This window comes from Mesoplodon bidens (assembly GCF_964165515.1).
Source record: "Mesoplodon bidens genome assembly, chromosome: 7".
NCBI classification, from domain to species: domain Eukaryota; kingdom Metazoa; phylum Chordata; class Mammalia; order Artiodactyla; family Ziphiidae; genus Mesoplodon; species Mesoplodon bidens.
Window position 1 is genome coordinate 20,830,545 of NC_138164.1, and position 22,484 is coordinate 20,853,028.

At 45.9% G+C, this 22,484-nt stretch overlaps 1 protein-coding gene across 1 annotated transcript; it reads right to left on the reverse strand.

The window, feature by feature from the left end:
- Window positions 1-10,104: 10,104 nt before the first annotated feature.
- On the reverse strand, window positions 10,105-16,917 carry POU2AF3 (POU class 2 homeobox associating factor 3; the record flags this gene model as incomplete). The annotated part of the gene is made up of 4 exons (XM_081239396.1): window positions 10,105-10,673; window positions 12,065-12,294; window positions 13,699-13,799; window positions 16,694-16,917. The coding sequence occupies 4 exons, from the start codon at window positions 16,915-16,917 to the stop codon at window positions 10,302-10,304; spliced, it is 927 nt and encodes a 308-aa protein (XP_081095522.1). The 3' UTR covers window positions 10,105-10,301.
- Between the last annotated feature and the right edge of the window lie 5,567 nt (window positions 16,918-22,484).

The following is a 22,484-nucleotide window of genomic DNA, read 5'->3' on the forward strand; positions in this document are numbered from 1 at the left end:
GTTGCGGAGCACAGGCTCCGGACGCGCAGGCTCAGCGGCCATGGCTCACGGGCCCAGCCGCTCCGCGGCATGTGGGATCTTCCCAGACCGGGGCACGAACCCGCGTCCCCTGCATCGGCAGGCGGACTCTCAACCACTGCACCACCAGGGAAGCCCTCTCCTTCTTAATCAGCACTTGAGACATGCTAGGAATAGAGTCCTTGCTTTCTCCTCCTCTCCCTCGCCTCCCCTCACTCTCACTCTCTTGCTCTCTCCCTTCTTCTTTTAACCTTTTCTGTTCCTCTTCTTCTTTTCTCTGTTTTCCCAGCCTTTCCCCTTCCTTGTTTGGATGCATTGATTTGGTCCCTACCCCTGACAATGTTGCCCCCTTAACAGAAGCGTGGGCTCCCTGAGGCCAGGGACCACGGACTGAACTTGCACCCCGATCTGGCATATGCAAGGACTGTCTTGAAACGTTTGTCAGTGTGGTTCTCAGTGAGGCTGTGTCCTTCCTGGCCTGTGACTCCACTGCAGAGAGCAAGGCAGGAGTGCCGCCTTCACTCCCCAAGCCCTCCTGGGCTACTTTCCTGGGCTGTGGCTCTGTTGGGGCAGATTTAGTAGCTGATGGTGGCTTGTCTCTGCCCTGGATGGCGTGTCCTGTCCTCAGCCCAGTGTCAGTCCTCAGCTGCTGTCTCCACTGCACAGACTCTTTTTTAGCAGCAGAAAAGGTCTTGGACAGCAACTAGGAGAGTCTAAAGTTCCCTGTTCTCTGCATTTCTTTATTCCTCTACTGGCAACAGGAATCCTTAGTGGCTGGAAAAACCAAAAAATATCTGAGCTGTAAGTGTCTGACCCAATCTGTCTGAAAAAATAACACAAAATAAAAAAATGAATTTGTTCAACTCTACTTGTAAGATATTACTTCAGACAAGCATATATCATTATCCAACCTTAAGGGTGAAATCTTGGCTTTTCATGGCTAGAGACTGACCAAAATGCAGAGGTGCATGAGAGTTGGGGTGAGGAAATATCCATGGAAGGTTTAATTGAAACCTTAAGGTAAATAGCTAACTGCCAGGAACCCGGTTAGCTGCTTCATGTACATTCTCACTGAGTCTGCAAACAATCCTAGGAGGCAAGCAAGTGTTATTTTTACGCCTATTTTACACACGAAAAAGCTGAAGCTTAAGAAGGGTTAAGTAGTTTAGACAAACTTATGTGCCTGGAGATTCAAACCTGGGGTGACTCTGGTTGGTGCTTATGTTCTTAGCTCCTATATTGTACTGCCTCCAAAAGGAAGTATAGTGTCAAGTTTGGAAAGCCTTCAGGTCCTGAAGTGAGGCTATCCAATCGATAATGAACTCTCAGATTAATAAGTCATCACAAGAGGATTATGATGCTTGCCTCTGTTTTATATGTTTGGGTCCATTAGACTAGCCCTAACATGGATATTCTTTACTTCTGGACACTATTACTACAATTTGTGTAGCTGCCACCAGGTGAATAAGCATCTTGGTCCCTTGCTACTCAGAGTGTGGCTGAGCAAGGCACTGAAAATACCTAGATGAGTTTATGAACTCCATAAACACATAGGTTTGGTCCCAGCCGACCAGCAGTGTCAGCCTCAGCTGGGAGCCTGCTAGAAATGCAGGATCTCAGACCCACCCGACCTGCCCAAGCTCAGTCTCCACGCTAATGAGAGCCCCCAGTGACCCAGGTGCATGTGAAGAGAGTTGGGCTCACAGCCTTGGCCTATGGCTACGTTACCTAAGCAGTTGGATTTTTCTCAAGAGTAGAAGACAGAGCTAATTGATTCATAATTCAGTCCACCCATTTTTCTAAAGGAACACAACTTTTTATTATTTAAAAAATATTTAACCAATTATGATGTAACTGATAACCATGACTAGCTCATAAGAACTAACCATTTAAAAACATTTCTGTTGAACAGTGACATTTACCTGAATCCAAATACCTGAGCACACCTCAAGTACTTCATTCACTGAACATCACCTGTTCTCATTCTAACACCTAGAGACTTTCTGAGTCACTCCACAGGATGAGATCCTTGAAAATCACTCAACAAAAGCATTTAGCCACCTGTGTGCACTTATTAGAGAAAAGAACAAAGATAGCCACCACTTATTAAGTACTTTTACTTGGGGTCAATGCACGTTACTCATATTTCTATCATTTTTTTGGTGTGGTACTTCAATTTGCATCTCTTCTGATTTATTTTATAGAAGAGAATTTCATATAATATTGTGAGTTTTTGTTGACAGGGGCTATCTTAGTCACCTTTCCACCTGCAGAGTGCCTGGTGCAGTGTTTTATATAGGGTAGTTGCCCAATAAATGTCTTTTGAATGTGGGACAGCGCAGAAACTCCAAGCTTTTCCCAAGGATGCTTCTTAAAGGAGCCTTTTGATTTTTCTTTAGGACATTAAAAATAATAGTTCCATGGCATCATTTGAAACAGAGTTGTACTGGAGCAGTTTCTTTGCAGAGGCCATGATAATATCTGATCAAATTCTCTTAGCTCCTTTTCTGTTCTGTACCATGTTTTACCCCACAGCTTTCCATTTCAGCATTTTGTTGTTAGTCAAAGATGCTCTCATTCTGCTGATGGGTAGCGCTGAGTTGTCCATGGATGAAGAGTGGGTCAGTAGTGTGAACCTCAGGAGAATTCTGTTCTAGAAGCACCTAGGGCCTTTCCTAGGGAAAGGAGGTCATAGGCTATGGAATTAGACAGATTTAGGTTTGAATTATGCTCCTTTAACTTATTGGCTTGGCATTTGACTCAACCTTTCTGAATTTTAGTTTTCTCATCTATAAAATGGGATAACAGTACCTACCTTATTGGCTGGTTTGGGGGACCAAATGAGATAGTGGCAGGTAGGTGACCTAGCAGAAACAAAGTAACTGGGTATCTCTACCTGCAGGGGTGACCAGCTGAAATCAGCAAAACCTTGATTTTCTCCTGAAGTGCAGAGAGAGCAGAAAAACCAGATAGTTAGGGAAATCTTTTCCAAAGGAAGGAATGTGACTCTTCTCAGACCCCTGTAACACTGATGATGCTCTCACAATCCCCATCCTCTCCAAGACAGGATGACCTCTTGTCTCAATGTCTTAGAGAATTTGGAAAGGTCTTGGATGCTCTGGCCATGCAATGTGACCCAACTTCCTGAGCTCTTTTTTTTAAATGGAAGTATAATTGACCTAGAATGCTGTTATTCCCAGGTGCACAAATAGTGATTCTGTTTCTATACATTACAAATGATCACCACCATAAGTCTAGTTACCATCTGTCACCATACAAAGTTATTACAATGTTATTGACTATATTTCTCATGTTGTACATTGCATCCCCTGGACTGTATGAGCTCCTTTTGATCAATGCAAAAAAAAAAAAAACCCAAAAAACAAAATAGTATTCCATAAGTTGTTGCCAGGACAAAACCAATTTTGAAGAGTTTTTCTGAATGAGTAGGTTTTACTCCATTGATTTATGTGCTTTGGTCACTAAATTGTAGCCCAGAGAGGTTAAGGCTCTTGTCCAATATCACAGAAGAAATAAGTGGTAGAACCAGGAATCAAACCCAGGTCTGTCTGGCTCGAAAGATTGTAAGTCTGGGTTGTATTGCTTTGTGCCTGGGAAGCTGGATTCCCACTCCCCTCGTCTGCTGCAGGAAGGAGACAGACAGAAGCCCATGCTCCTTTCTTCCGTTGCAGGGGTGGGAAAGAACACAGAGGCTCAGGCTCCGCTTGGCTACCCAGATGAGGAGGCTCATTTCGTCCTCCCCAGGTGACCTCCTCCAGGTGATCAGCCAGGTCTGTAGGGGGTGTGGTGGGGGCCCTCCTCCAGCCATTCCCACCGCGGGGAGAGGAAGCCTCAGGAAAGGGCAGCCAAGCCCATCGTAGCTTTGATCCTTCCTGAAAAACATTGGGAACACAGAGAAAACTTCAGCCTTTTCATTTTCTTATTCACAAAGCTCGGTGAGTGAGTGATTAAAACTCTTGAAGAAGAACTTGAAAGAAGCCACAGGGAGACTGCCCTGCAGTCTGAGTCTACCTCTGCTTGCTGAGCCTGTGGCAGAGAACAAGTTGCTTGGACAAGCCTGGCCCCTCAGACCCAGCTCAAACTGGCTTCAGCTGGCATGTGCCGGACAGGAGGGAGGAGAGCCGGGGACAGGAGCCCCGAGGTTCTCATCTGCCACACCCATCTCTGCAATCCCTCAACCCGCTGTGCTGCCCTGAGGCCAGAATACAGTTAAAGTTTAGATGGATGTCCTGGCTGTGTTTTTCTGTCTCAGGTAAAGGGTGGCACGGAGAGAGATTGACTCAGGGAGAGGAGGTGCTCAGGCTGGACCCATCTCACCCGCATGAGGCCACCTTCCGTGCCCTCCCCCGGCTGTGCCGTGTTTGGTGGACAGAGCAGTTCCATCAAACTGTGGAACGTCTCTGTGTAGGAGCAGGCTACTACAGAAGGAGGAAACATTCCTGTGGCTTCCTCAGGCCAAAATGCACATAAAAGGGAGACACAGAGCCCCAGAGAGAGTAGGTGATCGCCTCCACCACCTGGCTCAATGCTTCAGTGGAGATGGGGAGACGGGTCCCCAGAGAGCATGGCAGGAGGTCATCTGAACAAGGCTGACTATGTGTCCCAGCCACTGAAAGTCCCTTTGCGACATGAAGCAAGTAAAGGAGCCTCATAGAGAAAAGGTCAAAGGATATGAGAATGTCCACATGATGCCAGGCCTGAGGTCCCTCCAGGCCACAATTCTCTGATAATAATAATCAAGGGGGGAGGTTTTCTGTTGGCCAGGACCTATGCTTTTTATGAAACTTTAAAAAATGTCTTTCAATAACTTTATGAGGTTTGAAGGGCTACTAGAGGTTGGATTTTCTGTTTGTCCCTCAAGGGGACCTAAGCAGTTAGGCACGTGTCCCTTCTACCTCTCGCTCCCCCTCTCCATCAGCTCTTTCTCAGTAGCTCATTGTTGACCTGTAACAGCTTTATGTGCAGTAAAGAACTTCCCTCCTGAAAGACAGTCGTGTGCTCGGACAAGTCACCTTGCCCCTCTGGACTCAGTTTCCTCACTTGTGGAATGAGGGTTGGTTGGACAAAACCACTGGTTCTCAACCCTGTCTCTGCATTAGGATCTTCTGGGGAAGTTCTTAAAACATACGAATGCTTATTTCATAGACACACACACACATCTATGACACATAAATGCATGCATGTGAAAAGGGTGAAAACTGCATAAGATCTGTAGTCTAGTTAACAGCATTGTACCAATGTCACCTTCCTGATTTTGCTATTGTACTGAAGTTATTTAAGATGTCAGTCACCAGTGAGGGCAGCTCTGTGAAGGGTACATAGGACTTTAAGTACTAATTTTGCAACTTCCTGTAATTTTAAAGTACGGAGTTAAAAAAATCCTAATCCCCAAATTCTACCCCAGAGATTGTGATTCATTAGTCTGGGGCTTGGATGGCTATGTTTTTTTAAAACCTCCTTGGTGATTGTAATTCGCAGCCAGGGTTGAGGACTCCTGAAGTAGATGATGTCTGGGTCCCTTCCCAGCCCTGAAATATTATCAGCCAAATTAATCTCAACCCCTTCCTGAAACTATTTAAATGTTCAACTTGTAGGGGTAATTTTTTAAAGTTTATTACCCACTGTGTAAAGGCTTTCTTTTATTTGTCCTAAAGTTACCCCTTGTCTGTTAGCCTCTTTCATTTCCAAGCACTGTCATCCTCTAGCTGGATCTTGGAATTGCTGCTACTAATTGGTGCCCTTTCCTTGTGATACCCTTGCCACCACTCACTGGCTGCAGGTCATTTCTTATTCACCCTGGGCCACAAGCCCCTGCATTAGATGCTGCCAACTCCGCACGGGTCTCAGCAGATAGGGGTGAATCGGGCAGTCTTCCCTTTAAAGTCTCTTCACTTTATTCTCTGGACTTCCACCCAAAGCCCTATGGGGAACAGACTTTCCTGAGCCATTGGGGGGTAACCAGTAGGAATTATAATGTGAGAAGGGGAGGATTCAGACATAATGCTGAATGGGACTGTGCTCACCGTCTGGAAGAAAACCACGTCAAACTTAAACCTCTCACGGGGAACGCACTTAAGGATGTGCCCCTGTTCTTATGCTAGATCGTCTGCCCTCTGACAAACTGTCCTTTCAGAGAGCACTCCCTTCTTTTCACAACCACAGTGAAATTGTTACCCTATCCACCTTTAGGAAAAGTGTCACCTATCGACAAATTGATCTCTTCCGGTCATCAGAGCAATCCTAGGACTTGAGTAGCCCCCAGCAGAGCTCGTCTCAAAATCTGACTTATTCGACTATGAATTACGCGGAGGGAGGGAAGTGGGCCTCGATAGGACAGCCCCGTGTGAGCTTGGACAGGTTTAGTCCTGACAGGTTAAAAGTGAATATCTCTTCTTTCCTGCTGATCACCCAGGTGGCAATGAATGAATGTCTCTTTCTCTCTCTCTCTCTCTCACACCCCCCCCCACCACACACACACACATTTTCCAAGACCCAACTGCATGTTCTTTATCTATATGAAGCAAGAGAAACTGTTTTCTAAATGGATGCAGATTTCTGCCTTCAATGAGTTTGAAGCTTCATTACTGTGCAGAGCTGTGTCCACTCAGATTTGTTCATCTTCCAGCTCCTACATCTTGCCCAGAGGTCTATTGGAGCAGAAGAAATGGGTCTACTTTCCCTGCCTTTTAAAGCACGGAGCCACCTAGTCCCGAATCCCCCCTCCATTGCCACACTAAAATCTAGTCACTCGGGCTTTGTGATACCCCCCACCCGGGACCAAATCTTGTTTCTTAGGCAGGGCATCCCCATCCCCTTCGCTGTGAGAGGAAGGGAGGCAGTGTGAGGGTTAATTTTCCTGAGCAGCCCTGCCACCATTGTGCAGGCATCACAGAGGGTTTGAGGATTTAGAAACGATTGTAAGTCTGTGTTTATTTTAGTCTATTATAGTCACAGTTTTCATTGGCTTTGATTCGAGCTCATTGTAGCCTTCATCTTTCTGGAATGAATAATGATTTTAAAAAACAATTTCTATCAAAAAGTAGTACTGCACCCCCTCCCTCCCCGTTCCTGCCCTGGCCCCATCATTCCAGTTATCCTTATCTGTGCCTTGCTTTCTGATGTCCACCTGCAGTCTTAGGCAAGCTGCCAAATGTCACCGCTCTGGCCCATTGCTTGAGGTAATAGTTTCCAAATGTTTACTGCTTTAAACTTTGTCTCATCTTATCTCTCTCAGGCTCCAAGGCTTGACTCCTAATGTAAATTTCCCAAGAATTTGAAAATCAGTCCACTCCCATCCTCCCCGTTTTAGATTTTTAAAATCACACCCTCTTTTAAACTTTTGGCTGGAGTTTGAAGGCATGTAATCCGTCTTGCACGCAGTAAGCACTTGATATTTTGTTTTATTGATCTCTCTAATGGTTCTGAATAACAAAATGATTCATTCATTTAAATTTCCATTTTTAATCTTATTAAATGCCTCTGAGGTATGAGGAACTGGCTACAGATATACATGTACAGATACATATATGACTTTTAAGGCAAAAGATCAAGTTCCAAATAGATTATGCCTCCAGGTCTAATGCATGGAAAGTATACTGAGACCATTGGAAGTTCTGACTGCGGCGTCAGATAACCTGAATTGGAGAACACTGATCCTGACTTATAGGTTGTGTGACCTCGGGCAAGTTATTTCATCTCTCGAAGCAGCAGTTTTATCATTGAGAAAAATGAGAACCATAATAGTATCTATCGGGTGTGCTTGTTTGAGGATTAAATGAGATAATGCTCACGTCCCTGGCCCATAGAAAGAGCTTAGTCCATGTAAGGTATTATTATTGTGCTTCTAGGTTCTACAAGGGAACAAGCCAGACATTGAATACATCAGTGTTTTTCAAGTGTTTTTCAGAAGCAACTTAGGTACATTTAAAAATGCAGATGCCTGGGCCCCACCAACGGGTTACTGATCATGCTTTCTCACACTGAGGTGTAGGCACCTGTATTTTACCCAGCTTCCCAGGCATTTGTTGATGAGAAGTCTTCTAGGTTGTCCCACTGCTGCTGCGGGGCTCCCGAGCTGTTGTTTGAGCTGCAGTGGTAAGAGACTGGGTGGGCTGCGATAGACTTTGTAATGTGCCAGGTGATCTGTTGCCCCAAATTTCTGCAAAGGTCTTAAAGACCATTTTAAGGTTGGAGATTTTCATCGTAATGCACAGTAGTGATATTAGCTATTGTCTCACATTTTTAAATGAATCTTTTTCCATGCCGGATTTAAGGAAAACCTCAGGGGCATGTGAAGAAAGAACAAGAAACGGGGAGGTAGGAAGTGCTCTCTGTTTGTTAGAGCTGCAAGATCACCAATTCAGAAGGCAGAGGATAGAAGTGGGGAATAAAAAAAAAGAATGGCATCCAGGTAAGAGAGATTTTGCCAACCACTGGACATCTATGGGTTCTCTGCTCTTTGTCCCTTTGGGACAGCTGCTGGCGGTGGGGTGCAGGGTGTGCAGGGGCTTTGGGCTGTGTGAACAGACATTTGTTGACAATAGGCCAGTTTCAATTTAGTTCGAAACTATTAAAAATTTAGTTTTATTGGTGTCTCAGAAAGGCAGTAATTGTTCTGTTCCCCTGGCATATCTATTCCATGAGGCAGGTTGTAACTTGTCTTGTTTGCCCAAGCCTTAGCAGAGTCCCCAGTGAGGGGACAATCAGACAGTGTCAATTTGAAAGCAAATCTGTCTCCTGATCAAAAGAAACCCACTGAGGTAGCAGTTTGTCACCTTCTTCCCCTCAGTCCCCAGAGTGGGGGACTCTAGCAGCTCTTGTGCTTGGCATCTTTGTATCCTGTGGACAGCTCGACCTGTCTGGGGAGCTCTGACTACTGGTAGTCAGCTGGGAACGCAGCTTTGTGTGTACAGGGGTTTAATGAAGGATGATTCCACAGGTTCCTGAACAGCCTTTCACAAATGGCGACAAACTTTTCACCAGTGGAGAGTAGGAAGCACCACTTGGTGTTTTTCAGACCCAAGTTCAGGCACTTATTGGCTGGGTGACATTGGGCAGATGACAACTTCTCTGAGCCTCAGACTCCTCATTTTGCTATCAATGTTGTTGCGAAGATTAAATGAAAGAATTAAATGTGTGAGAAAACCTTTAGACAATTCTGGCACACAGGAAGGGCTCCGAAAATGGTAGCTGTGGCCAGTACCAATGGTACCAGTATTGCTGCCACTGTGATGAACCCCAAGACGAGGAAAATGTCCCCCAGACCTCACAGCAGGGATGAAGTCCTGTGCCCTAACGCCCTCTGCAAACAGGATTTAACAGTATAGTCTAGCGCAGATGGCTTAAGTAACTCCTCTTCAGCTTGAAAGACAGTTGGCCTTGTTCAAATAGATCAATCAGAGGAAGTTCAGTTGTAAACAATATGGTCAATCCTACAAATCAATCTGTAAACACGAGTGATGCATATTTAAAGACCTAAAGCAAAAATTCAGAAATAGAAGGTAACAAAGAATTCTAACCTTTTTGGTACATCAACTGCATGGTAGCTCTCAAGAGAAAGATCAAGTATTTGCCCCGAAAGTTTACAAAAAAGGATTTTGGAAATGAAAAAGAATTATCTACAGGTTAACAGTGCTGTAGGTAAGATGTGCTTTTTGTTCATATTAACCTTCCACTGACTACTGATAGGTATGAGAAACTAATGATTCATAAATGTCTCTCTCTGATGTTGCCCAAAGACGTACACTCTCATCTAGTGGTGAGGCTGACTGTCCCTCTTCAGCCATCATAGCTGTGTCTACCCTCCATCTCCATGGGAGCCAAGGCACCTCACGATATTAAAATAATTTTCAATCCATGAACAAGTGAGATTAAATACTGAAGAGTAATTAGTGATTTCCAGAATTAGTTGATATTACTCAAATCAACTGGTGAATGAGTATTGGAAAATAAAAAAAATAAGCCAACTTTTAATAATACAAAATTATTTATTAGTTAAAAAATTATAATTTGTTCGTTACACAGAAAGTAAAACGAATATTCTCTACAACAATGTTAACTGTAAGCATACAAAGTAGGAGTGGCACTATGACTGGGTCTGAATTTCATATTAATGCCTAAATTAGTGTCAGAAAATTGAAAATGGTGACATGTAAACTGCGCCTGTGATATTTTGTTAGCAGGTTGCATATTTTGAGTTGTCATCTAGAGGTGGTAAAAAAATAGATTTATGCATGCCATGTTCCAAACTAATGTAATTTCTATTAACTATAGCAGATGTCCCAGTTTGTTTCCCTCCTACAGAAATCACTGCTTGCTGCTGCTGAGGGAGTGAGGTTCACATAGTCTGTGCTGGGGTAAGAAAAACACTCTGAAGCTCTGAAGGTGTCCAAGTGTTCTGCCTCGCAGGATGCACAGCAGCAGACAGAGGCGGTGGCAGAGGAGAAGCAGTTGTACTGGGTGTGTGAGGGCAGGTGAGGGTAGGAGTAGTCTTCCGAGGGGTAGCCACAGTTTCTGGTGTCCAGAGAAGGCGGAGAGTTGTAATTCTCTGGAGTATATGAAGCTAGCTGAGCAGGAGAGTAACTGTAGTCTAAGGAACCAGAGAGAGTGGAGGAATCCGAAGGCCATCCTGGGGTCTAGAAGATGAAAACCAAGGAACAAAAAGCTTGATAAATTAGACAGAATTAAAGGAACTGAATAGCGTAGATTTATTAACTCAGAGTAAGAACATTAGGGAGGGAAAAAAAGAGAAAAGCACAACAAAACACCCAACCCAACCCAAGTCTGCAGAAGTAATTTTATTTGCTGGCTGGCGTGATTCCATGACACCGCATTCTATACTTACCTATTTCTTTCCCAACAATAAATTGCCTTGCTTCACTGGCTTTCTTTGTTATAAGTATACTTTAGAGCATGCTTTGTTCTTAAACCACAAAATCCCATTGTGCTTCATCACCTGCACATCAAATCCTGCTGTGGGCCACGATATAAGCTGCAGGTGGCACCCTGGATGTTTCTCCACACACTTGACTGTGGAGAACAAGGTGAACATACACAGGTAGAACCGAGATCCTCAATGAGCCAGTGTCTGGGAGACTCCAAGACTCGAAACTACTGTTACACGCGCTAAAGTCTTGACCCCTGTGGAGAAAGGTACTTTCTGCTTCCTCTTAAGCAGGTCCACAATTGTTACTGAGAAAGCCTAACTTGGAAGCTGGAAGAGAAGTGAATGACTCGGGCCCTGTGTGCAGATCCTGTGGAGTTAATTTCTTATCCCCTTGAAATTTAGTCAGATACCTACACGGACTTTCGGCAAAACAAAAGAAAAAAGTATTTACATTAAAAAACTACTCTCTAAGGTTTAAAAAAAACTATATGGGTATCTAAAAGACATCTTCAACAACTGCTATCTACCAATGGACACCTTACTTCCATTTTAAGTGGTAACACATTTTCAAACATTTGAGGTCCATGAAGAACAGACAATCCAAACATTTTCAACTATTAGGGCTTCATTTTTTTACCAACCATCTCAGACCCAAATGAGTTCTTGTGCCTGTACCAGACCAAAACAACCAGTTAGTAGAGCCAATTCAGTGCCAGAATAAAACAAAAAATCCCTTATCAGATGACAGTTTGTACTGTGTTGAAACAGCCTTAATTCTAATTTCTAAACTCAAAAATCCAAGGGCCATTGTTTAAATCAGTAATTTCAAAATGAGTAGATTTCTGAACTTTACAGTTTAAAAACATTATATGAGTATTGCCAGGAAACCTCTTTTTATGGCCACACACCAAAGTACTTGGGCGTAGCCGACTTGGGAAATCATAATTACGCGTGTATCCAAAGGTTTTTGCCCTTCAGTGTGTGGCTATTTCTACCTCCATTGAGTTTTAAATGGTTCTTTGCTTGTTTCCTGGATGATTTTCTTGTTGATAGTGTTTTTATGATTTCTCACGAGATGATACAAACTCTCTGCCCCATAGTAAACAATAATAGGTTTTGTAAAGAACAGAGATAAATTACCAGGCTCTGGTTAAAGCAGAAAGGGGCAGCCTGGAAGCTGTCTGGGAAATAGTGTGGAGTACTTTGCATGGAATTGGGCGAAGGGTCCGGGTGTGTCTCTGTCTGAAGGTAGGAATCAAATATCTGGTCGAGGAAGCCTGGATTTTCTTCACAAGAAACACAACTGGAAAATTCTCGGGGTTGGAAATAATTGGGTGTGGAAGGAATTGGTTCAGGCTCAAAATACTGTCCTAGAAGAAAAAGGAAAAGGAGAGATTTTTGTTTAAAAATTGCACTTACAGATTTGAATGGAGTTCTGTTCTATATTCTGAATATTTACTACCTCTAGGGGGAAAGGGGGCTTAAGAAGTTTGAGAAAAGTAAGCAGGCAGGCAATCTAGATTTTTTAGTTGCCTTAGAGAATTCAAGCCCACTGAAATAAATCTGGTTAATAATGTGAAAACTGGCTGTAAATGTGGCCTGGGAAAAGAAAACAATGGTGATCCCATTTCTGTCCAACTGTCACAGTCAAGCTCAAACTTCCCCTGTCCACTCTCTTAGACTATAAAGTACCAACACCCCACCCCTATCTGCAGTCCAAGTGACCCTCATCTCTTAGAAGTAACTTGTAGCGTTGTTTGAGACTTTAAGAAAACTTCTGATGCCATGGGAAATAATTCTCTTGATCTAGGGTTAACTGCTTTCCCAAAGTTTTCACACTTACTCAGCAACTTAAATTTTGAGGAGTATCACAAATGGCAATGCATATCATAAATAAAGAAACCAGGAATGTCTACAGATTAGTATTGCTCATTTTATATTACAAAAAGCAAAATGTTTCCTTAGTGAACATGTTACACATGATCATGGAATTCATATGTTAAATACCAAACAAGAATAGTTCTGAAACCCCTCCCTTTTCCATTTCAGTATTAATAGGCCTCATTTCTGATTATTACCCTTAAATGCTCAAAGAAGATAGGTTTAGACTGTGTCCATCAGAGGAACGACAGAACACTGGAGTTTCTGAAGTCTCGAGGCTCCTTTAAGGTTAAGTGGCACATTCAGTGGGGAGCTCCCATAGCACTGGTTTCCTTATATATGACCTCCTTAAACTCTGAGCCGTTGAGTGGCATAGGTAGGAGTGTTTATGTAATAGAGTTATTCGTAATGGGCTGAGAAGACTTACACTTGTTTGAACTGCTTTCTGGGAAGAGAGAAAAGAAGGGGAGGGAAGCCCCTGTTGGCTAGAAACTAAGCGAAACAAGAGCAAAGGCATTATTCTAGGACCTCGGGATGTTCTGTATTCCATCTAATAGTACACTAAAAAAGGTAACAGGTTTCTGAAAACAATTCTGATCTTTTAATCGTGTTTAGTTACTTGGAGACGAGGACCTGGAACTAATGTGAAGAACAAGCTCTTGGAGCAGAGTAGGTAGCAGGGAATAGACAGTTCAGAAATGAGGACAAAATGTTGCACTTGTTTCCTTGCTGGGCTTGTGTTTGGAGTCACCATGCCTTTTTTCACCTTCTGATTGGTTGGATTCCAATTAAATGGTGGTGCCTATCTTAACCCCTGAATCAAGTACTGAAAGCCTTTCGAGATGGACTTTTGGAAGTGTTTTTGAGGGAACTGTAAGGCTGGCTTTACTGACCTGCAGAAGATGGTGGGACTGGGTCTGAAAGGTGGACACTGTTGCCTCCGGACAGCTGCCAAAGCAAGAAGATGACCACAAAGCAAAGTGAAATAAAAGTTCTTTAAAGGGAAAGCTAAGACATTTTGACGTGAACTGTGTTGCCTTCCACTTAAGGTAAGCCAGCTTCTTTCTTCTGAAAAGAACTCACTGTTGTGAAATACAACCAATGTTATATCTTCTTCAGATTCAACTTTTAGTTTTGCTTGGGAATTTTTTTCTAATATCTCCCACTTAAATTATACAGGTTGTTAATTTTGATAAAAATTAATTTAAATGATTTTTATATGACATAAATGAACAGTGCAAGAAAACACAGTAAATAGCCTTTCTATTAAACTATTTAATTTAAAATAAATAAGGATTAACATTTATTTAATCCCAACTATCCGTAACTTAGTCAATCATTTTCCTCAAAATTTTCATATACTATCTGGCAGCTTAATCCTGGATAGCTAAAAATAGTCACATGCTCTTCCTAGCTATGAAATATTAAAATAGAAAATATTTTCTTAAAGTTGTAGTCAGTGAACTGGAGCCTATCTACATTCTAGTTAATGGCTGGGAAATATTTCACCTCTCGGTATGTTTTTTACTATTTTCTATAAAAGTTGCTTTTTTTTCACTATGATAGTTAAATACCTGAAGTTTATGAGACTGTTCCTTTTAACTATTCAAAGTAAAGCAGCCTGTGTCATCCAGTCAAATTGATAATTGTACTAACTGAGTAATTTAGGACTTCTTTTGTTTTTAGATTTCAGGTGGTGGCTTTAAAATTTAAAGGGACCAGCCTTGCTCTGAGAATCTGTGCTGGGAAGCAGAGCTCAGCATGCCTCTCTCCTGGTTTACAGGGTATACTCACTCCTGTACACTGAGCCGCTGGGAGCCTGCACAGTCAGCCGCTGCTGAAACAGGAGGTGGTGTTAATTTTGAAAACGATCCATGCTGTAATGTCATGAACCAGGAAGTTGGAATCCCTCACCAGTTCTTTATGCAAATATTTGGCTGCAGCTTAAGCTCAAGCACTTGCAAGGAGTGGGTTTTAAAAACTCGGCTTCAATGTAGAGCTCTGGTTAACCCCATTCCTCCCCCGGAATGGTCCATTTGTAGGCCTCCCCTGGTTATCTCCCTCAGGTATGTTTACAATACCCTACTTGATATTATCTTTCTAGTCATGGGTTCACTTTCTACTTTGCTGCAAGAATACAAAGTCTCCTCTCTCTTAGATTTCCAACAGCACAAAAATCCACAATCTACAATTTATAAAAATACATCAAGGCTGTTTAAAAAAATTAATGGTAGAAAAAGGGTAAATTATGTCTTTTGATAAGTACTAACTCCAGTTTCTCTTTATCCTAAAGGTAAAAGAGTTGTGTGTGCATGCATGTATGTGTGTAGGGCTGTTTGTAAATTGATCTGGCCAAAGTAGGTTTTTTAATCAAACTGACAAATCTGGAATACACATGTTTCTCCTGGCACTGAAACCCTAATATTTGTCTCAATCTATAACTTCCATTCAGGATTGCCTTCTTAAAATTTCAAATTGTGGATTCTACTCTGACTTTATAGCAAATTACGATAAATTTCTTCCTGCTTTATATATTTGATAAAGTTAAATCTTTCCTTGGCTTAATGTTTCCCAGAGGTATCCTTAAACCACTGAACAAATTGGAGATGATCTCTGTTAAACCAGAAGCAGGCACACACCATGCCCTGTTACCTGCCATCCCTGCCTACTGAGTATACCTCACAGCTTTCCTAGAATCCTGGATCCTTCTGATGGTTCCCAGTGAGAGATTTTACATTTGGCTATTGTAATTAAATCATCTCTGTGTTACTCCTCCATGTCTGTGAGGACCTGGGTGGATAAAATCTTCCAGAAAGCAAAGCAGGGCTGGCTTTGCTCTGCATGTTCCTGAAAGGCACTGGCTCAGAAGTACTGCTTGATTATTTCTCAGGGAGGAATTCAGAAAATTCAGATAAGTCAGCCTGCTCCAGGAAACAGATACTGGTCAGATACACAAGTGAAATGTTTCAGCCTTGCCTTCCTTCCAGCAGCTAGCTAACAGGGGAACAGTGGCCAAACCATCCTGTAAGAGGCCAAGAGTAATAAAATTGCCATGTGCAAGTGGGCAATTGCTGTGCAGGTTGCAGCTGGAGCAGAATTCTACCAGGTACCAAAGCTCCTTAACAAAAAGATTACATTTTGTTAGGAACGTCTTGATGTTTTTTTTTTTTTTTTTTCGCACCAGCAGTATTTTGCAGTTCCCTTGTTCCTGTTTTATTAATTTTATAATAATCTTTGACCTGAAGGGGTTGAGGCTATCAGACTCCTGCTCAGCACAGCTGGATCTGCAGAAAGATGAATTTTAAGAGCCAGTGCATGGGAAGTTTCTTTAAATATTAAGAACAAGAAGATCTTAGTCCCACGTTTTGCTCTACCATTAGTGACTGTAAGGCTTTGACCTTTAGACGTAATAGAGGCATACAGATCCCCGATCTACTTACCTCCCCTGGTTGTCATAAGAATTAAAAGAAATAGTGAGTGTGCAAAAGCGCTTTAAAAGAACCACTGGAAAACCCTGTACAAATGGAAGGAAGTTTTATGGTGTTAGCTGAAATTCTGCACATGGAGGTACTGACTTTACATCCAGCAAATGTAAAATTTGTGCTGTACATGCCATATCACAGCAAGCTCACACCAGAACTCTAAACTCTGAGCAAAGGATATGAATGAACATTACTGAATAGCTGGCTTTCAAACCCTGGTTGTACTTTTATTTTAGCTGCTTTTTGCAAATAATAATAATGATAGTTAACATGTATTGAGCACTTTCTAAGTGGAAAGCACCCTTCTAAGTGCTTATGTGCAGTGACATTTAATCCTCACGAAATCCCATTACCTCCAGTTTAAAGATGAGGAAACTGAGACTGAGTAACTTGCTCGAGGCTTCACGCCATGGAGGAGCTGAGGTCTGAACCCAGTCCATTGGTTCTAAAACCTGTGTTGATCACCCCTACGGCATCTGCCTTTTCCCGAAAAGGCCCAGTTTCATGAAGTCGGGCATTGTACACAAACAGCACTGGACACAAAAACTGTTGTGCGACAGATGCCAGTAAGCTGGAGACAGGACCAGTCTTACCACTGGCAATATGAGCTCTATCCTTCATATCCGACATTCACACCCAAACCAACCCAAAGGCAACTGTGTGATCAAGGGCTCTCAGCAATGAATTGCCCTCTCTTGGAGGATAACCCCACCTAGTTTATTTGGGTCTGCTGCTGCCCTGAGCACTCTTGGTAGTACTTTCTGCTTTAGGATGTATATAAAATGGCAGGGTACCCTTATGAGTGCCCAGATCAATCGCATGATAACTTGGAACTGCTCAAGGCTTCATTACATCTTAAGGAGGTTCTATATTTCAAGCTGTCTCCTCTGAGGCTACATGGCCCCTTTCAGCTGGGAAATTTCAGTGCCTGGTGATTTACTAATCAATGACCTCAGAGGCTGGGTTCCAGAAGAATGAGGTGGCGGGGAATGCTCCACGGAGATTCTCTCCTTGAAGGGCTCCCTAAAAGGAAGTTTCTGGGAGAGATTTTCTTTGCGTATGTGAGGGCACATACACTTGTCTTCCTACAAAATAACAACCTACTTACCTGCTGGCTGCTTCTCTCCCTGTATTGGACCAACACGCTCTTATACTCAACTATGATCAGTGAGGGATGGGCTCCCCCAAATCTTGAGCTCCACAACATGCCCCAGCTGTTCTCTGTGGTTTTCTGCGGTGAACTGGGATGAAGGTGGGCACAGACGTTATAAGAACAGCTATGTATGGCCAGGCCTGGGATGGTGACTGGGGCCTAGGGTGGCCTCCTACACCTTCCCAGACACAGGGCTGAATGAAGCTGAACACGAGTTGGAAAGAAGTGAAGGGTTTATGCTTACGGTTCCCCCCGAGGCTGCCTGGTGTGCCCTTCTCTGCTGCAGCAGCTCCTTCACTGTGATCTTCACCCGGACACCTTGATACACCTTAGGTTTTTCTGGGGAAAGGCAACTGAGTCAGTGGTCAAGTGTGAGGTTTGGGTGTCCGGCTGGGGTGTGTGGGGGTTCTTCTTTATAAACTATGGCACCTGAGGCCAGATCTCTAGGTCTGGAGAATGGAAAGAGAACGCTAAAAGACAGGTGGGAAAGAAACTCAAATTTCTCAAACTCGAAAGGATGAAGAGATACCGTGGGCAGGTTTCAGGGCCCCAGTGGAAACAGAACCTATGGAAATCTGTGGGGCTACCTGCCCCAGGCTGAGCCCTATCCCTAGGCCAGTAGCACAGGTTTTTCTGCTCAGGAATGTGGAGACCAGTCTAGGGGAGCTCACCCCTTGGCTAAGTTAGGGGAACCTAGGGTTCTGGTCTGGGAGAGGATGGAGACCTCTCCCAGACCAGAACCTGGGGAGGGGCTGGGCGTCGCCGCAGCTGACCTAGCCCACCCCACTCCCACGCCAGTGGAAGTTCTGAGTCCCTTCCTTCTCCGCCAGGGCAGACGTGGCTTCTGGGGAGCCTCTGACCTCTACGTGCCCTTGGTCTGGAAGCCAGCCCTGGGGCAAGCAGCGGGCAGGTGGGTTTGGCCAACCTTGTCCTTGGGTCGGTGAGGGACTCGCCAGACTGACCCCAGTAAAGGGACCAGGCCCGAGAACTCCCTCCCTCCCTCCCGTCTCTTTCTTCTGCCTTCTCTCCCTCACCCCCTTTCTCGCCTTTCCTGCTCTCCATCTTTTCCTCCTCCCTCCTTAGTCTCCGCTCCCGCTCGCTCTTCTTCCCGTCTCTCCCCACCCCCTCCCTTTCTGGGGCAGGCGTTTCTCCGCGGCGCCCGAAGACTCCGAGTCGAGTCCGCGCAGCGCGAGCGGGGCAAGGCGTGCGGGGCGGCCGAGGACCGCGCACTCGGCCGGGAGGCCGCCCTCCGGAAGGGGCCGCCCCTGGGGCTGGCGGGGCCGGGCCTGGGTACCCGGCTTGCGGGAGAGGCCGAGCGCGCCCTAGGGGTCGGCGGGGAGGGCGTACTGCGCGCCGGGAGCGGGGGCAGCCGCGGCCCCGGGCGGGCCTCGCGGAGCCGCGGTGAGTAGGTCGGGCCGGGCGGGGGTGGCCGCGGGATCCCAGGAGCGACTCCGGCCCTGACGTCGACCCTGGAGTGAGCGCGGGAGAGCCGCGCGGGGAGGGGCGGGCCGCGCGATCAGCCGGGGCGTCCGGCGACAGGGCCGGGCCGCCAGCGCCTCGCCTGGTCACTGCGGAGACCGCAGCAGGACAGCTGGGAGCCCCCCGGGCCGGGTCCCGGGAGCTAGAGTTCTCCCCGGGAAAGGAGGTCGCGGTGTTCGTCGCCCAGACCCAAGGAATCCCGCGCCTGGCCCGCAGGGCCTGGGCGCCGCGCCCTCTCCGCGGTCCAGCGTCTCCCTGCGACTTCCTCGCCGCGTCCGCGGCCCCGCGGACAGCGGGTGCTGCCCGGGGTCCGCACAGGGACCGCCACGGCTCAGCTCTGTGCGGCCGGCTCAGCCGGCTTGAGTCCCGGGCTCACCGTGAGCCTCTAGCTCCCGCCGCCGCTGCTGGGCGCACAAAGTCCGCGCCGAGAAGTCCCAGGGTCACAACTATGGCCAAGTGAAAGGATCGGTGGTGGACCGGGGTATGCGGACGCCACAGCGGCCAACTGGGCCTGTGGGCCTCTGCCCTCGGGACCAAGCGTGGAGTGGGAGCGGCCACAGCGTGGCCCGTGCCCTCTCCGGATCCCCGGCTCCTACTTGCATGCCCTGACTTTGTGCCTCTCTGTTCCATGCAGGAAAAGCCGTGGAAATACACCCGGATCAAAACGCCCCTTACCCTCGTGACCCTACCCCAGGACAAGCAGTCGAGTTACCCGACATCGTGGTCAGCAGAAGCTGGGTTGGTGGCTGGATGCTGCAGCTGCAGGGACTCAGCGCCTAGGAGGGCTCCTGTGCAGGGGGAGAGGCAGAGATGCAACATTTTTAAAGTTTCACAAAGCATCCAGCTGCACCCAGGCTCCTGGAGCAGGAGACAAACAGAATTAATGTTTTATACCTTCGGGTATAGGTTTGAGTTTTTTCCCCCTCATGCCAAGTATTTAAAACCTCTAGAAACCCATGATTTGACAATCAATGATTGCGCGATACTTTCAATTTGAATATTCAAAGGCTTAACAAAATGGACTATCTTCTGCAGAAATCCTGCACACAGGCACCCCACAGAGAGTCCACAGAAACAGGGAGTGAGACCCCTTCGGGGCCTGACCCTTGCTTTTATTGTATTTTGAGCATTTTGCCCACCTTCCCACAGACAGAGCAGGAGTCCTCAAAGATGCTCTGTATTTCTGCCTCAAAGGCAGCTCTGGGAGCCTTGAGCGACTTAGGCTGCCCTTTATGACCACTTGAGCCAGGCTGGCCGGGCTGACTGATTTCCATCTCTTCAGTCTTTGTTTTAAGAGAAAATCTCAGGTTTTGGGGAGTGAACATGGCAGCCAGTAGGTCTGGCCTGGCAAGGAGTCACTCTGGGCCCAGGTTGCAGGCTGGAGGCCTGCAGAGGCCTCAGCTCTGCGCCTCATCTCCTTCTGGCCCCGCCTGGCCACGTGCTGGCTTCCCTCCCCTTTCTTCTGCTCTTTGTCTTTGCCCCAGACACTGGGGTTTCAGTACAGAATGCCTGCCTGTTAAGACCCTTTGCTCCTCCCCACAGAGCTGGGGATGCCTGTGGGGCTTCACCCTCTGGAGAGTTTCTGAGGCTGGTGTTTTTTTTCACTATGAAGTTCCCTTTTTTCTCCTCTTTGTCCCTCTAGAGCCATCCCTGTCTTTTTGCTGCAGGAGCGTGTGTTGAGAGAAATGATAAGCTTGGCTTCTGCTCATTCTAGCTGAAAGGATGTGTATTTGTGTCAGGCCTTCACACTTTGGGTGAGAGGTGGGAGGGATATGAAGTCAATTGCGTCATTGGTCCAGGCCTAAGCCCCTCACAAATGACCAGGGATTGTGCTGGGTTAAGTTCTCCAACCACTTGCTGTACCTCTTCTGTGTGATTTGGAAGCTGAGAAGACAGGAGTGGTCCAGAGAGGGAGTGGGTGCCAGGCCAAATCCTCTCCTGGCCCCCAAGAGAGGGCAGGGTGGGGCTACCTTTCCAGATAAGCCAAGACATTTCCATGTTGCCAGGACAGGCAATGGTTATAGGCCTCTGTTCTTTGTTCTCTGAATTCTCTGAAATGCAAGAAGTGGAGTTGAGCCCCTCAGGCCACCAGAAAAACACCCCAATGCCCTGGAATGTGTTGGATGCAGGAAGGAGCACACAGAAATGGAAGAAAGGGGCTCTAAGAGTGACAAGACACCAGGGTCTGTGATGGATCAGAGTTGCTTGGAAACTGAAGTTGTGTCTCTGGGGGGAGGGAATCAGGGCTGGGAACACTTGAGATGGCACCTGGCAGTAGGTGTGGTGTGTGTTTGTCCCCAGCCCAGCTGGAATCTGTCAGCTTCTGGAGCCTCTTTCTCCAAAGGCACTGAGCCTATGTCCTGAGTTTCCCTGATGTACCTCAGGACCAGACTCATGAGGAGGCGAAGGACACTGGGAGTTCAGAGAGCCCCTATTTCTTTCTCCCTGTCCTGCTATGTGTTCCTTCTGAAGGCACAGTGAGCAAAGCAGCGTAGAATTAGGGACAGTCTCTTGTCCTCATAGCTTCTTCCATAACTTCTTTTCTCTTTTGTCCTCCTTTTTGTTTTATACTTATTTTTTGGTTTGCTTTAAAAAAATCTTCCTCTATGGCCTTTGTGTTTATTTTTTTCTGGGTTTCTTTCTTTTTGTCTCTCTTCTTGTCATTGCTTTCTATTTCTTACCTACATTGCTGTTTTTCTCCCCGGCTTTCTGTGTGTGTCTGTTTTCCCATGTTCTGGGGTGCTGTCTCATGTTTTCAGGCTTAGTCTCCTTCCTAACCTTTCCTTTCATGTGGAAGTGGACAAGGATGGCAGGAGGCCATTGAGCGCCCTTGGCAACATCATTGAAATTGATGCTGATGATTGGCTGCCCTTTGGAGAAGGCAGGCAGGGCTGAGTGAGAGGTGAGCTCCTTGGAAGTCACGGGCTCTGTAGAGACAGCAAAGACCTCTTTGTCCCTTCCTCCAGAAGCCTCTGCCCAAAGAAGGACAGCAGTTCTGGGGGCTTCTGCGTTGGCCCCTGCTGCTGGGATGGATGTTCCAGTGCTGTTGCTAGCCAGCAACTTCAGAAAACTGGGTTTCCTTAGGCCTGAGCCCTGATTTGAGAAAGAAGCCCCCCAGTTTTTAGCTCAACAATAAGGAGTTCCGTTCCCACTGTTTCTATAATTGCAGAACCCCAGCACAGGTATTTAAGAGCCACACGCCACACCTGCAGGGGTGAGGGAGGGTTCTTCTTAAATTGGGTACTGTGAACCCTCCTTGTGGGGCTGCGTGTGTCATGAGGCCTGGAACAACCGGCTCAGCTCTGAGGCCCCATGGAGTTGGATGTTCCTCATAGACTTTTTAGAGTTTGTCCTTTATTGAGTGTTTATTGCATGTCAGGCACTGTATGGTATAGCCTCCCCATGTCACAGATGAGGAAACAGGCTCAGAGGGGTGAGCAGCATGACCAAGATTACTGAGCACACACAGGATTGGGAATCAAACTTTGATAAATCAGATGCTAAACCTTTACTCTTTTTTTTTTTTTTTGCGGTACGCCGGCCTCTCACTGTTGTGGCCTCTCCC